The sequence below is a fragment of the Camelina sativa genome, chromosome 11 (assembly GCF_030686135.1).
Source record: "Camelina sativa cultivar CO46 ecotype springtype chromosome 11, ASM3068613v1".
In the NCBI taxonomy this organism is placed as follows: Eukaryota; Viridiplantae; Streptophyta; class Magnoliopsida; order Brassicales; family Brassicaceae; genus Camelina; species Camelina sativa.
The window spans coordinates 27638986-27652648 of NC_141890.1; the positions used below are offsets into that span (position 1 = coordinate 27638986).

The 13663-nt window shown below is 36.7% G+C and overlaps 3 protein-coding genes across 3 annotated transcripts; 1 reads left to right on the plus strand and 2 right to left on the minus strand.

The window, feature by feature from the left end:
• Positions 1–1632: 1632 nt before the first annotated feature.
• On the minus strand, positions 1633–5258 carry LOC109127337 (cytokinin hydroxylase). Its single transcript, XM_087475017.1, has 5 exons — positions 4880–5258; positions 4392–4618; positions 4064–4305; positions 3350–3734; positions 1633–2223 (listed from the first exon to the last, which is right to left on the minus strand). Exons 1-5 carry the CDS (start codon positions 5157–5159, stop codon positions 1801–1803), a joined length of 1557 nt encoding a protein of 518 aa, XP_087331143.1. The 5' UTR covers positions 5160–5258; the 3' UTR covers positions 1633–1800.
• A 2603-nt stretch (positions 5259–7861) lies between these two features.
• On the minus strand, positions 7862–10889 carry LOC104724205 (putative dolichyl pyrophosphate Man9GlcNAc2 alpha-1,3-glucosyltransferase). The gene is made up of 6 exons (XM_010442650.3): positions 10180–10889; positions 9913–10096; positions 9724–9831; positions 9156–9317; positions 8738–8990; positions 7862–8647 (listed from the first exon to the last, which is right to left on the minus strand). Exons 1-6 carry the CDS (start codon positions 10608–10610, stop codon positions 8184–8186), a joined length of 1602 nt encoding a protein of 533 aa, XP_010440952.1. The 5' UTR covers positions 10611–10889; the 3' UTR covers positions 7862–8183.
• Positions 10890–12213: 1324 nt separating this feature from the next.
• On the plus strand, positions 12214–13663 carry LOC147934496 (uncharacterized). Its single transcript, XM_087472649.1, has 2 exons — positions 12214–12652; positions 12948–13663. Exons 1-2 carry the CDS (start codon positions 12214–12216, stop codon positions 13661–13663), a joined length of 1155 nt encoding a protein of 384 aa, XP_087328775.1.

A 13663-nucleotide genomic window follows, 5' to 3' on the forward strand; every position in this document is an offset into this window, starting at 1 on the left:
TTGAGTGCACAGACCTGGGCTTTAGCATTTGAGAATGAGGATCATTGGTTTTGGCAGTGGGCCGAAGGGTGGTTACTGGGCCTAACAGAGAAAGCAGGTCCAGTAGTTGAAACCCTAGAATCTCACCATCTGATTAGGAGATGGCGATGGAGTGGCGGCGTACAGGCGAGTGGACATTCCGACTAGGGCCACTGGGCACCGGTGGGGACAGGGTCGGCGGAGATCGGGAAAACCAAGACATTACAGCGGAAATAATTTTGATAGGAACCAGGGTTAACCTCGCCATCTCTGGTTCTCGCGAACAGGGTCGTCTTCTCTCAGTCAAGACAAGAGATAGATCAGATCTAACCTTTAGGCTTTTCGACGGGGCTGAGAGGGGAGGAGGAGGGATTAGGGCGATTTGAATTGATTGAGACATGCACCAACAAAAGAGTATAAAAGAGCAGGACAAACAAACTACAGTGGAGAAAAACCTAGGGACCTGACGTCGGCAAGCTAGAGCTCCGCCGGCGTTGGAGCAGTAGAAATTTGGAAGCGTCTCGATATTTGGGCCTGGGAGAGTTTGGTTATTACTAAGAGGAGATCGATCAATATATACCTATGATTTTAAAATCATGAAAGTGTCTCTTTTAAAACTTGTTTTATCTTTCTGCAATGTGTAAACAAACTAATATATATGCCACACCCACATAACAGATGATTTTTTTTTTCATGCTCTCCTATTAAGACATAATGATTGAAGAAAATACCTAATTTTTAAATTTCTGAAATCAATTTCAAAGGTTACTTCGACCCCATTATATTCATAAAAATAACAAGATAAAGAAGCAAGAATCAACCTTAGTCACTGTAAGTGCAAAGACTGCCAGCAAACTTAACCAAGAAAAATGAAAGATGAACTCCTTTTCCCCCTTCACTAATCATTCTTTTTGTTCTTTGATTATTATATTTCTTGTGTTTATGTTTGTTTATTATTTTAAGGCTTATCAAGATTGAACCCATCTAAATATAACATTATGACTTTTATTATTATTGAATTTCGACTTCACTTTCTAAGCCAATAAAGGTGATCGATGGACATATGCTTTTGGCCATATGCCAGAAAGTTATTGATACCATTTGCAGTCTCAAAGAACATAATATGACCTTACACAAAGACAACAGTCATAACCTTACATATATTTCTGTGTTTAATTTATAACTAAAATATTTATTTATAAGATTACAACTAGTCTTTTGTTGAATATAATAAAACATAAGCTTTGGCCTAAAGAAAAACATAATCATTTGGAAGATGTGGTAATTATATAAGTCATTAGTTCGAAATCTCCTTTCCAGCCTTTTTACTTCGAAATCTCCTTAATATACCTATTTTTGGCATATCAATAGTTTTCTGAAGTTTTAAAAGTATGTGTGTGTACAAAAGAAGTTTAAGAATACAATTCAAAATTTTATCGTCATCAACTTCCACTATAGATCATATTAAATTCTCTTACTAGCAAGTTTATGTTTGATAAAATATAGGAAACAAGCACATACTATACATTAACATGTTAAAACAATCATGCGGGTTTTGAGTTTGTTCTCGTCGCATTTTGAATTATATCTTTCGTATGTTGTAGTAAACACTGATAAAAACAAGAGAAAATTTTTTTTGAGGAAAAAGAATTAACATAATAATTTGATGTCATACTAGTACACCATTTATTCCGATTTGTATCCCTCTCAACCCCAAAAATATATTTCCTCTCCCAGTGTTTTACCAAGGCATTCCAAAACATTCTTGTAACTGCAAAATCCTCATGAATCCAGTGGCTTCAATATCACTTGAACTCCGTACTTAGGTTTTATAGTAAGCACAACGATTGGGGCATGCCTATAATTATTTGATATTGTGAAGTTAAACTTGGAAATTAGCGTGGCTAATATTATTTTTGCTTCCATCAATGCAAATTGTTGTCCAATGCAGTTTCGGGGACCGGCTGCAAATGGTATGAAATGGCGACCGGACGCGAATGGTCTACCTCCAAAACGTTCGGGGTTGAATTGGTTTGCGTCTTTACCCCATAACTCTTCACTGTGATGGATGGCAAGAACCGGTATCCATATTGATAAACCTTTGGGAATTGTTAGATCACCTAGTTTTAGATCTTCAAATGCCATCCTTGGTAGAAGGGTAGCTGGAGGGTAAAGTCTTAGTGACTCGTTAATCACTTTACTTAACTGTTGCAAAGAGAAGAAAAAAGACAAAAAAAAAAAAAAAAAAAAAAAAAAAAAAAAAAAAAAAAAAAAATGTTAGCAGAATATTATATTAATTTTTGTTGGAAATCATATCTTTGTAATCATGCGAAGTGCCTCTTGACTCTTTCTCAAACATCTCTTTTTTAGTTTGGGAATTGACTTTTCCTTTTAAAAAAGACTATCAATGAAGCTGTCCAAATCTAATCATTAGTTAATACAGGTTTAGATCTTTAAGATAACATATTATGCAAAGCATGCCTTAGTACTAATCACTAAACAAATGGAAGAAATATATTATTTACCCATTTCTTTAATGCCTGAAAAATCTATTTACCAATATCTAGATCATATCGTACCCAATCTCAAAGCTGGCTTAACCAATGTCAATCGTATCTGAATACTAATATAACTAATTTTATGAAGAAAAGTATGATTCTTTGTAAAATCAGTTATATATACTGATTGATCCCAAAATGAATGTATATCTGTAAAAATCAATAAACCTAGACATTTCGTTAGAGTCTTTAATCGGGTTTTGGCTTGGAATGAAGACAAAGCATGAAGACAAAATTAAATGGTATCTACTCATTAGGGTTCCTCTGTGCCGACGATGACTATGTTAAGAGCTTAGTTATGGAAGACGCACTACGATGCTAGTGGCATTGCCTATACTGTGTTAAATGTTAATACCCCACACGCACCTATCCATACATTCATCATAAAGCTAATTCTACTACTTCAAATAAAATAATACATTGCTATATTATATGGTTATAGAATTGTTATTTGCAACAAATATCATCTTTTTATATCTATGAGTTAGTGGAGTTCGAGTCCTATTCAAAATCTAAAAAATGTGGTCAGAGAAAAACGTAACTACGTAAGGTTGAACAGTTGAAGCGACCACTATGGATTAGTAGACTAAACCGTACCCAAAAAAAATATATTATTTTATCAACACCAAACTCATGAATGGTTAGCCAAAAATTGTCATAACCGTAAGTACTACTCTGTCTTGTCTGCTATTACCATTTGAAACTTAAGTATAACTTAATTTAAAAGTTATAAGTTGTATATCATGTATGTATCTAAAAGTTATTGTACGTACCGAGGTTAGCTTGGATAGTCGATCGACCGAGGGAAGGCCATCACAGCCAAAGACCTCCCTGACCTCATCTCGGACTTTTTCCTGCCACGTGGGATTATCGGCTAGGAGCATCATTGTCCATGTGAGGAGCAAAGCCGTGGTCTCATGGCCAGCAAAGAAGAACGTCTTGCATTCATCCATTATCAACTGAAGATTGTTATTGTTATTGTTGTTGTTCTTGTCGCTATCCATTTCGTTCAAGAGAAGCCCGAGAAGGTCGTCACCGTGAGTGCTACTCCGACCCATCTCAGCGCAGTCTCGTCTGCTTTGTATGATCTCAATCAACAAACGTTCCACTTCCATTTTGAGGGACTTAATCTCTCTGTTGTATTTGCTTGGAAGAAACCTAGATACAAAATATTTGACATGAAGTCACCGTTAGACATACCATAGTTAAAAGTATAATCATAAAAAATATATACATTGTAAATCATAATACAGATAAATAGTGACAGAAAATAAAAAAAAATAAAAAAAACTAATATTTTTGACATCTCTAAAATTTTATACAGTATTAGTTATATATATTTTTGCTGAAATAAAAAAATGAAGTTTAATTTTATAATTTGTATGGACCTAGTAAATCTTGTCCGCTGTCACTTTAAAGAATTCATATTTTTCAATCACTGCAAAAAAATAGAGATAACAATTTTGCGGGTGAAGAAGAAAACGAACCGGCTGCCGGGAAAGCAGAGGTGGCGTGTGGCTTGAGCGCAACGGCGCTGGAGGACAGTGAGATGGTTAAAAAGCTCTTTGCCTTTCTCAAAGCTGCTTCCGAACTCCGTCCTTGATATAATATCAGCTGTGAGCTTATGCATCTCCTCTCCTATCTCCACCTCACCTCCTCCTTCCCCAGCTTCCTTCCTCAGCCTCTCCGCTAGCCTGCTTGTGCACTCCACCATGTGCCTTGCGTATCCCTACATCATAAGCCTATTTGTCATTCAAACGTCAAGTAACTTTGCCTTTTTTTTTTTTTTTGCATGAGGTTGGTTTAATGACGTGCCTTCAGTCGTTCACTAGTAAATGCCGGTGCAGCAAGGTGGCGTTGATGATGCCAATCTTGACCATTAGCCATAAGGAGACCCCGGCCGATAAAGTTCTTAGTCCCTTGTTGCTGTAGCCACGATCTTCCACTTACACCGTTGTGTTTCATCAGCAACTCCTTTATCAATTCTGTTTCCGTTAAGCAAAGACGAGGATCCGTCCCATTCCACACAACAAATCTCTTCCCTGTATTACCAAAACGTTATATAATTAAGGTTTATTCATTTTATTACATTTAGTCCTCCTTCAACAATCTTTTGTAATCAAGTTTAAAATATTCTTCCCTAACTTTTTGCAATACAATGAACCACTAGCCCCAAAAAATAATTCCGTGGAGGGTATTTTTGTCAGAATGTCACTTACAAATTACAATTAACGAAAAAACTTAATAACAAAATGATCTATGTTTAGAATTGACGACCATTTTACTACAATTCAAGACCATACCGTACTGTTTGGACCAAGCAACGTAATGCGGGAGAAGACGGCCGACGATGTCATGGTGAATAGAGTCACAATCCTTGGAAGCGGATTGTGAAACCATGGCCGAGATTTCAAGGATGTTTCCGGTTAACGGACGCGGTTTAGGACCGGTTACGCCTTGTCGTTCCATGATCTTCTTGATTCGCCTAGGTGTTAGCCAGTAACACGATATGGTGTCGTATAAAACTCTCAATACTAAGGTCACGAATATCACGAGGAGTGATTTTAATACTGTAAGCAACATTTTTGGTTCTTTTTTTTCTTCCAGCAACAAAGATTCGAAAAAAAAAGAGTAAGAGAGTTAAGAGGGAGAGACAGAGAACAACGGTGTATTTATAGTGTTGGAACGGAGCTAGTATCGATCGAGATATATAAAAAACAAAATCAAGTAGGGTACTAAATCTAGAAAAACTAATTATGGTACTTAGTTGCATTATTCATTTAAAGAAATGGAAGAAGATATGGGATAATTAAATCAGTAAATCTTGATATTTTTTACCTTACTTTGCTACACATTGCCATTTAATTCACATTTTAAGAGATATACTCTAAATTATTACAAAACAAGTTTTAATCTTTCAAAAATACCACAACTTAAGAAATTTTCCAAAACAACCACAAATATTTTTTTCACGAAGGATTACTACGTATTTCTTTTCCAGCAAGGGGGGTCCCTAAAAATTTAAGAAATGTTTCTAGGAAAATTGGAAATAATGGATCTTTTAAAAAAGTTTTTACATCTATACATTGTAAAAAAGTTTTTTCCATCTTTTTTAAAAAGTTTCTAGGGAAAATTGGAAATTAAATTAGTAGATTGTATAGATGAAAGGTAAAGGAGCAATACATTAAAGAAGACAGTTTGAATTCTTCACTAAAGTGGCATAAATCTTTGAAGATCAATCCAAAATATCAAGAAGAGAGTTTGGTTCTAAATCTAACTCTAGAAAATAAAACTTAGGTTACAAAATATATAAAAATTGTTTATATTCAAAATAGAACCGAACCGGATCAACCTGATACAAACCGGATCAATTTTTTTTTTATCAATATAGCTTTTTTTTGTATTTTTTAACTTCCTATATGATAGAAAAGGATCCCATGATCCTGAACTTCTATTGTTTATTTAAGGTTCTTTAGAACTCTTTTTGTTCGAAGTCGAAAAAGTTGAATAGAGGACCTCACGAACATTTGGCGATCTCAGATGAGAGAGGGATTCGAACCCTCGGTTAACAAAAGAATGGAAACAATTAGGAGAAGAAGGGCCTACGGGGAATGAATGGAAAGATCGAAAAATTGTAAGAACGCGCAACGCGCTGATTTGTGTCCAAGGTCCTGGATATATAACTGCTCGAGACATAATTTTACCTCATTGATATCTTCTTTTTCTAAAGCAAATCGACTTCGATTCTTGAATAATTCACATCACTTCTGCTGAATAACCAAATTCCAATTGAAATGAAATCTTTGAAGACTCATTCGTAACCTGTTTTAATCCCAATTGACCTCTTGGTCGATTGAAATGTTATGTGGCTCCAATTAGGCATGGGCATTCAGTTAACCGTTTGGTTTTGGTTCGGTTTTGTTCGGTTTTGGTTAGTTTGGATATAGTAATATAATAACTATTTGGATATTTTAGAAATTTCGGTTCGGTTCGTTTCAGTTTCTTTCGGTTCAGTTTCGGTTCGGTTAGTTGAAGAGGTAACCATAACTAACATAAATTATATTGAAATTAACCAAATAAAACTAATATAACCAAAAGTAACCGAATATAAACGAATGCCAAAACACATATAAAGATATTGTAGAACTTCTAAAACACTAGAAGACTTCACTTGGACACTAAACGCATCAAAACACAATAAATACCAATTAACATGATAAAAAGGAGACTAACAAACCTTAATAATGCAGTAAATATGGAGTATATCAATTGTAAAGTCAACTGATTCTTTTTTTTGTTTTTATGGAGATAAGATAGGATAAAACACTTCTAATAAAACAAATTAATGATGTCACGTGAAACGCTTATTTAAAATTTTCAGTTTTTCATGAAAGTATTTTTTATAAATAATAAGTAATGATTAAATATTGTTAAATTATACATCATTAGAAAAAAATTACTAAAAAAACATTAAAAATAGAAACAGTAAATTATGTGAATTATCTGTTTTAGAATGTAGGAAAAAATAGAAAATAATCTAGGAAAATCAGAATATCTAACAGATTGTTAATTAATTAATTATAAATTTATTTTATGTTGATTTATCATTTTTATAAACAGAAACAAAAAATGTGACTCTCATACCTATATAATAATATAATCAAATCTAAGAAAATTAAATAATGGTTTTTTATTTTGAATGAATCTAAAGATATAAGAGTTTACTTAAATTTAAAATAGATAATGGGGGATTTTCAAAAATACCCTTTTTTCTATCTCATTTTCAAAAATATTCTTTGATGGTGTTCATTTTCAAAAATACCCTTTTTTAACATATAAAATGATAAAATTATAAACCCTAAACCCCAACCCTATCCCTTAAAAATTACGAACATGCTCACGTACGTGTCCCTAATTAATCTATCCACAAAATGTGTCCATGTGCGTTGTGTTCTCATTTTGGAAGAGAGTTTTGAGAGTATGAAGTGAACAGTTAATAAACCCCTAAAGTATCTTTACTCCCACAAAAAGGGTCTATATACATATATAACATATGCAATAAGATCTCTTTATTAGAAACGTAAAACAAAGACACATTTCTATACAAAAAACTTTATCATGCCGTACATCATAACATCAACATCTTTATGTACTGTCATGATTTAATTACATATATATAAAGTTCGATCCTGGCCTTCTTCAGTAAGGGGACAAGATATTCATCTGATAGCTAGGACCTGTGCCTGGGGGCGCTATAAATTCGGGTACACAATTGGACCACAAAATTCCATAAAAACTTAACGTTTTCTTTCATTAAAGGTTTAATTTCTAACTCAAAAGAATCCTACATCATAATACAATTTCTAGGCATTGGAATAGATACCAACATTTAGTAGACGTGGACTAAATACAACAAGTCTGATGATAAACCACCGGTTTGTGTAAACCGGTTCTGTCTAGCTCGATTCTACTGTGATGATTTTGACTTGGTTCGCTAAAGACCCTACACTACATTCAATTTACCCAAAAAGAAAAACAAAGAAAACAAAAATGGAACTGAGTTGAACAACCTTGCTCTCAAGAGTTCTGTCTTTTGTCTTCAAATGTTCAGATGTGTTTCTTTTCTTTACCAGAGGACCTGAAATGCCTTGACAAAGTCCACTGCGTATAGTTGGTGTAAAAGCCAAACAATACAAAGTATGAGAAACAGAGAATCATGATTAGTGCTTCTAATAGGAAAGGGTACTTTTGAGGAGGTTGAATGGTAAGGTAGAGGACATGAAGAACTATGGAGATGAAGAAATGGGTTCGTAGTAAGAATACATAACCCGGAAAGTTTTTGAAGGAGAAAATTGAAGCTTTCGTTTTCTGTACCGGTTGATTTCCGGGTGAATGATAGATGATGGTGAAGAGAAAGGATAGTGTTAAGTAAGGGATCAAGAGTTTGTCACGGCAAAGAAGAGGAAACATCGAGAAGAGAGCGTAATATGTTAAATGAATGAAATGGTCAGGGAGTTTGAGAGCTAATAGTGTTGCAGAGAGAAAAGGCATCAGGATTGATTTCTCATGCACTGCAGATTCAAAACAAGCGAGATATTAATTAATGGAAAATATGGTGAAATTGATTGCGGAGATTGAAGATCAAACTGAAATATATATACCTTGGAAGGAAAACAAGTAGAAAGCCATTGAACTGTTGAGCAACCCATATAGGAAACCTTCATTACTTGGTGACAAGATTTGCTGAACCATTGAAGGGAGAGAAGCCAATATAGTTGCAGCTAAGCTAATAGACTTGAGGGATTGTGTTGTAAACAGTTTTTTCCATTTTATGAGTATGGACGTAGTGCACCAGAAATTTGCCACGTAATCCTCGTATATTCCCCTCTCAAATGGGGCAAGACGGGAGAGAACCTGCATCATCAGCAATTTGCTTCACATTAATGAGCAAACAAACGAATGAGATCTATTGGGTGTGTGCAATTTACATCAGAGGAAGCAAAAAGTACAATTTCTTAGTTCTACCAGAGACAGATAATTAGTTTTTCTTTCTCGACATATTATCAAATACGTATTTACCATTAAGAAGTCGTCCAAAGAATGCAGATATGGCCACCAAACAATAACAAACGTGGCTATGACTGCAATTCCAAGCTTAACCACAGCAAGTATTGGGTTTCTCCTTCTTAAGCATTTTCCCAGTAGATGGCTGAAAAAGGCAGGAGCAAAATATGCACTCATCTGCGACGTAGACAAAACCAAACAGTATGACCAAGATGTGACTGGAACAGAATTTGACCAACATGCTATCACTAGCTACATACATAAAAAGAGGCATAAATCAAGCACTGCATAAGATTAACAATATTGTCTGTTATAGAACATTGTACCTAAATGCAACGGTGTGAAGTATGCATGGCCATAAACACTACATAACAACCTCAACAAATTAGACATCAACTACACATATTTTCCAAGGAACTGAAACCATATAGTTTTCAGGCTATGAGATTCTTTAAAGCCATTACATGTCAGATCATCTAAAAATAACTAAGAGATCGAGCACAAGAATACAAGAATAGAGAAAAGTATACGAACATTCTACTATAGGAAACACAAGAATACAAGAATAGAATCCCAAAGTCACCTGTTTATGACTGAGAGCTAAACTGAACAAACCAAAAGTGAGAACCTCGCTCCCACATAGTACCGCAGCAATGGCACCAAGTGTAAGTCTCAAGCTGATACAATTGTACTAAAACAAACATAATTCTAATGAGAATCATATATACAAACAAAATCACAATACAAAAGAGAGGTAACGGTCAATACAGACCTGAAAATGACCATGATCAATGAGGATCAAACAAGGGTTCAAGAGAATCATAGCAATATGCCATGCCACTTCACTCTTACTACTCCTAGTTCGATTCCTATGATACACCAACACAAAAAAGAGAGCAGCTGGGAAAAATATGAGAGCATCAGACGATAAAACAGTCCATCTCATCAACAACTTTCTGCAAAACAAAAACCCAATGTAAGCTAAATTACACATCAAGCAACAAACTGAAGGATCAGATCAGATCAAGTATGAGTTTACCCAAGATAAGACTCGTGACCACGAGAGCTTAGAAGAGCAACAGACTCAGGATTGAAGATTTTGAGTAAGACTCCATGGATGTAACTCTGGTAAGCAGTTAACGGAGGGTAATCTAATCCCCAGTAAGTGAGATCGTTGTTAGTGCCGTTTCTATACCAATCGATAACCGGAAGATTTGTGGTTATCTCCATCCAATGTCTCTGAGCTTCGAAATCGCCGAATTTAGGAGGGGTTCCGGCGCCGGAGTATGGATACATCGATACAGCAGATCGGATCAGTAATGCGAAGAGTGAGATGCAGAGGAACGAAGTGGTGGTTCCTTTATGTGTTAACCACCACCACAACGTATCAATCGAAGATCCGGTTTGCGATGATACCGGAGCTGCGATGTCATCGTCGCCGGAATGTTTCACCGGCTTCTTCTTCGGCATCTTTGTTTTTTTGTTTGTCTTCTCCGTTTAGTTTTCTCACCTAAGCTGATCGCAAAATCGACCCCGTGATGTTTCATGTTTGGATGAGTGGGCAAAATCGGTTTAGGGATCGGTCTAAGTTTGGGTTTAGTGAAATTTGTGAAAAAAAAAACCGTTATTGTTAATTGTTTTGCAAATCTACCCTCTCTATCTGCAAAAAGTAAAAGAACACTATTCAATATTTACTTGTCAAGCATGTGGTATCGTTTTTTTATTTTTTTTTTAAAAAAAGCTTCTGGTATCGTTGAATCTTATTTTTCATGTTTCTTCATCAGATGCACTGTTTTTTTTTTTTGTTTTTTTTTTGTGTTTTGGCTAACATTCTCAGTCCTCAAAATGTTTTCTCAACAATAATATCCTTGTTAGAGGACAAGCTTAGTTTCATCTTTAGAGTTATTAAAGATTCAAAGACCCAAGAAAAAAATGTGATCAGCTAATCCATTGACACTTTAAATCTTTACTATTTATAGAAATATATGGATGCCTTAGTAAATGCATGGACAACGCCGTCAATGAGATTAAGAGACTCAAGTTGGACAACGGTGAAGTCATCACCGACATTGACCCCATCAAGAACGCATGTGTGGAATACTACACCTCTCTATTCGGTTCTTCCAGCCCAACTCCTTGCCTAAAAGCTTGCATCCAATCTATTCACCCCTTCAGATGCTCAGATGTCCAGAGAAACAGTTTGGAAAGATCTTTTACCGCTGCTGAGATTAAAGAAGAGTTCTTTGCTCTCCCCAAAAACAAGGCTCCAGGTCCTGATGGTTTCATATGTGAGTTTTTCACGCATTGCTGGGATATTATTGGTGAAGAGGTCACTGGTGCAGTCCATAACTTTTTCATTCATGGGAAAATGGAACCAAGCTGGAACTCAACAGCTATAACGATGATAGCTAAGGTCACTAACGCAGAAACAGTTGCGGAATACAGACCTATTGCGTGTCTGAATGCGGTGTAAAAGGTTATCTCCAAACTCCTTGCTAGAAGACTCCAACATCTCCTACCACTTATGATTACGGAGAATCAGACGACATTCATAAAGCAAAGGCAAATTGTTGAAAATGTCCTTCTAGCTTCAGAGCTCGTCCAAGGCTACAACAATAGTGGAATCTCTAAACGAGGTATGTTGAAGATAGATCTTAAAAAAAGCGTTTGATTCTATTGAATGGAGTTTTGTTCTCGATATACTAGTGGCAACAAATTTCCCATCCAAATATGTTCACTGGATAAGTCAATGTATCAAGACCACTCGCTTCTCGATCAGTGTAAATGGAGAACTTTGTGGGTATTTTTAAGGGCAGAAAGGCCTGCGACAGGGAGATCCACTATCCTCTTACCTCTTTGTGATCGGAATGGATATCTTCTCAAGATTATTGGAGTTGCGGTTTCAAGCAGGACAGATCGGTTACCACCCCAAAGCCTCTAATCCCAGTGTAACCCATCTCATCTTTGTTGATGATGTAATGCTGTTTTTCGATGGAGAAAACTCATCACTGCCATTGTAAACCTACTGGAGTACTTCTCAAATATCTCGGGGCTGATTCTGAACAGGAATAAAATGGAGCTCTTTCTCGATGGTGATAGTGTGCAGTCTCAAACCCACCAGGCTACAAGTTTTGGTTTCACCTTAGGAACTCTTCCAGTCAGATACTTGGGACTACCTCTCCTGCCAAATCCTCTCTCACGGTCAGACTGTGAACCGCTGGTACAACGTGCCAGAAGTAAGCTTCAGTCCTGGAAATACAAGCACTTGTCGTATGCTGGGAGACTCCAATTACTATCTTCAGTCATACATAACATCATAGCCTATTGGTGCGCCGCTTTCATCCTCCCTGTGAAGTGCATCAAGGATATCGAGAAACTTTGTAGAAAATTCCTTTGGTTTGGTTCTGCAGAAATTCAAAAACAAGCTAAAGTAGGATGGAAGCAAGTTTGCACTCCGAAATCAGAAGGAGGACTGGGCCTTAAAGATCAAAAAGCATGGAATAAAGTTTTTGGTTTGAAGCTCATCTGGCAACTTTTTTCCTCTTCTGGATCCTTATGGGTCGCCTGGTATAAATACAAGCTGAGACGGAACTGCTTCTGGAGACTCTCACCAAGAAGTCATGGATCCTCAATGTGGAAAACAACTGCTTAAGCTGAGAAACATTGCAAAAACATTCCTCTCATGCAAAGTTGTCAATGGAAAACATTGCTCTTTCTGGTATGACAACTGGACCCCCTTTGGAGACTTACTATCCTTCTTAGGTCCATGAGAACACCAAAGATTAGGCCTCCCGCTTCATTCCACAGTGGTAAGTGCTCACAATGGTGCTGGTTGGATATTCAGAGGTGCGAGAAGTGATAGGATAGAACTCCTCTTAACCCATCTCGTTGAATTTGAGCTAAATGAAAATGTCAATGATGTTTACTTGTGGACTACCGCAACATCCGAGCCTCACGATTGTTTTAGTTTCACGGATACTTGGCAGACTTACAGGCCACTATCTCAGAAAGTAAACTGGCATAAGCAAGTGTGGTTTCCAGGTTCTATCCCCAAACAATCCTTCATCATGTGGCTATGCTGCCTTGATAGGATGCCCACCCTATCAAGACTAAGAAACTGGGGTATCCTGGAGGATGATACCTGCCCCCTTTGTGAAATCTATTTTGAGACAAGGGATCACCTGTTCCTCAGATGCCCTTACACATATGACCTCTGGAGATGGAGCCTCAACAAGTTAAAGCTCCCTTTCACCGGCTTCTTCACCTGGGACAGGTTCCTTCCATGGCTACAGTCTTCTACAAGCGACGAACCCATGGCCACTCTAAAGCTAATTGTGGCTCAGTCTGTAATCTACACACTATGGCATGAAAGAAACGCTCGGATCTATACCAGCCACCGCACACTAGTGGAAGGTCAGTTCTCTCACCTGGATAGGCGAATCCGCAACACCTGCCTCGCTCGTGAACGATCAACAAAACTCCAAGGCATGCTAGCTCTCTGGTTCCACGGACTCTATCCTTAG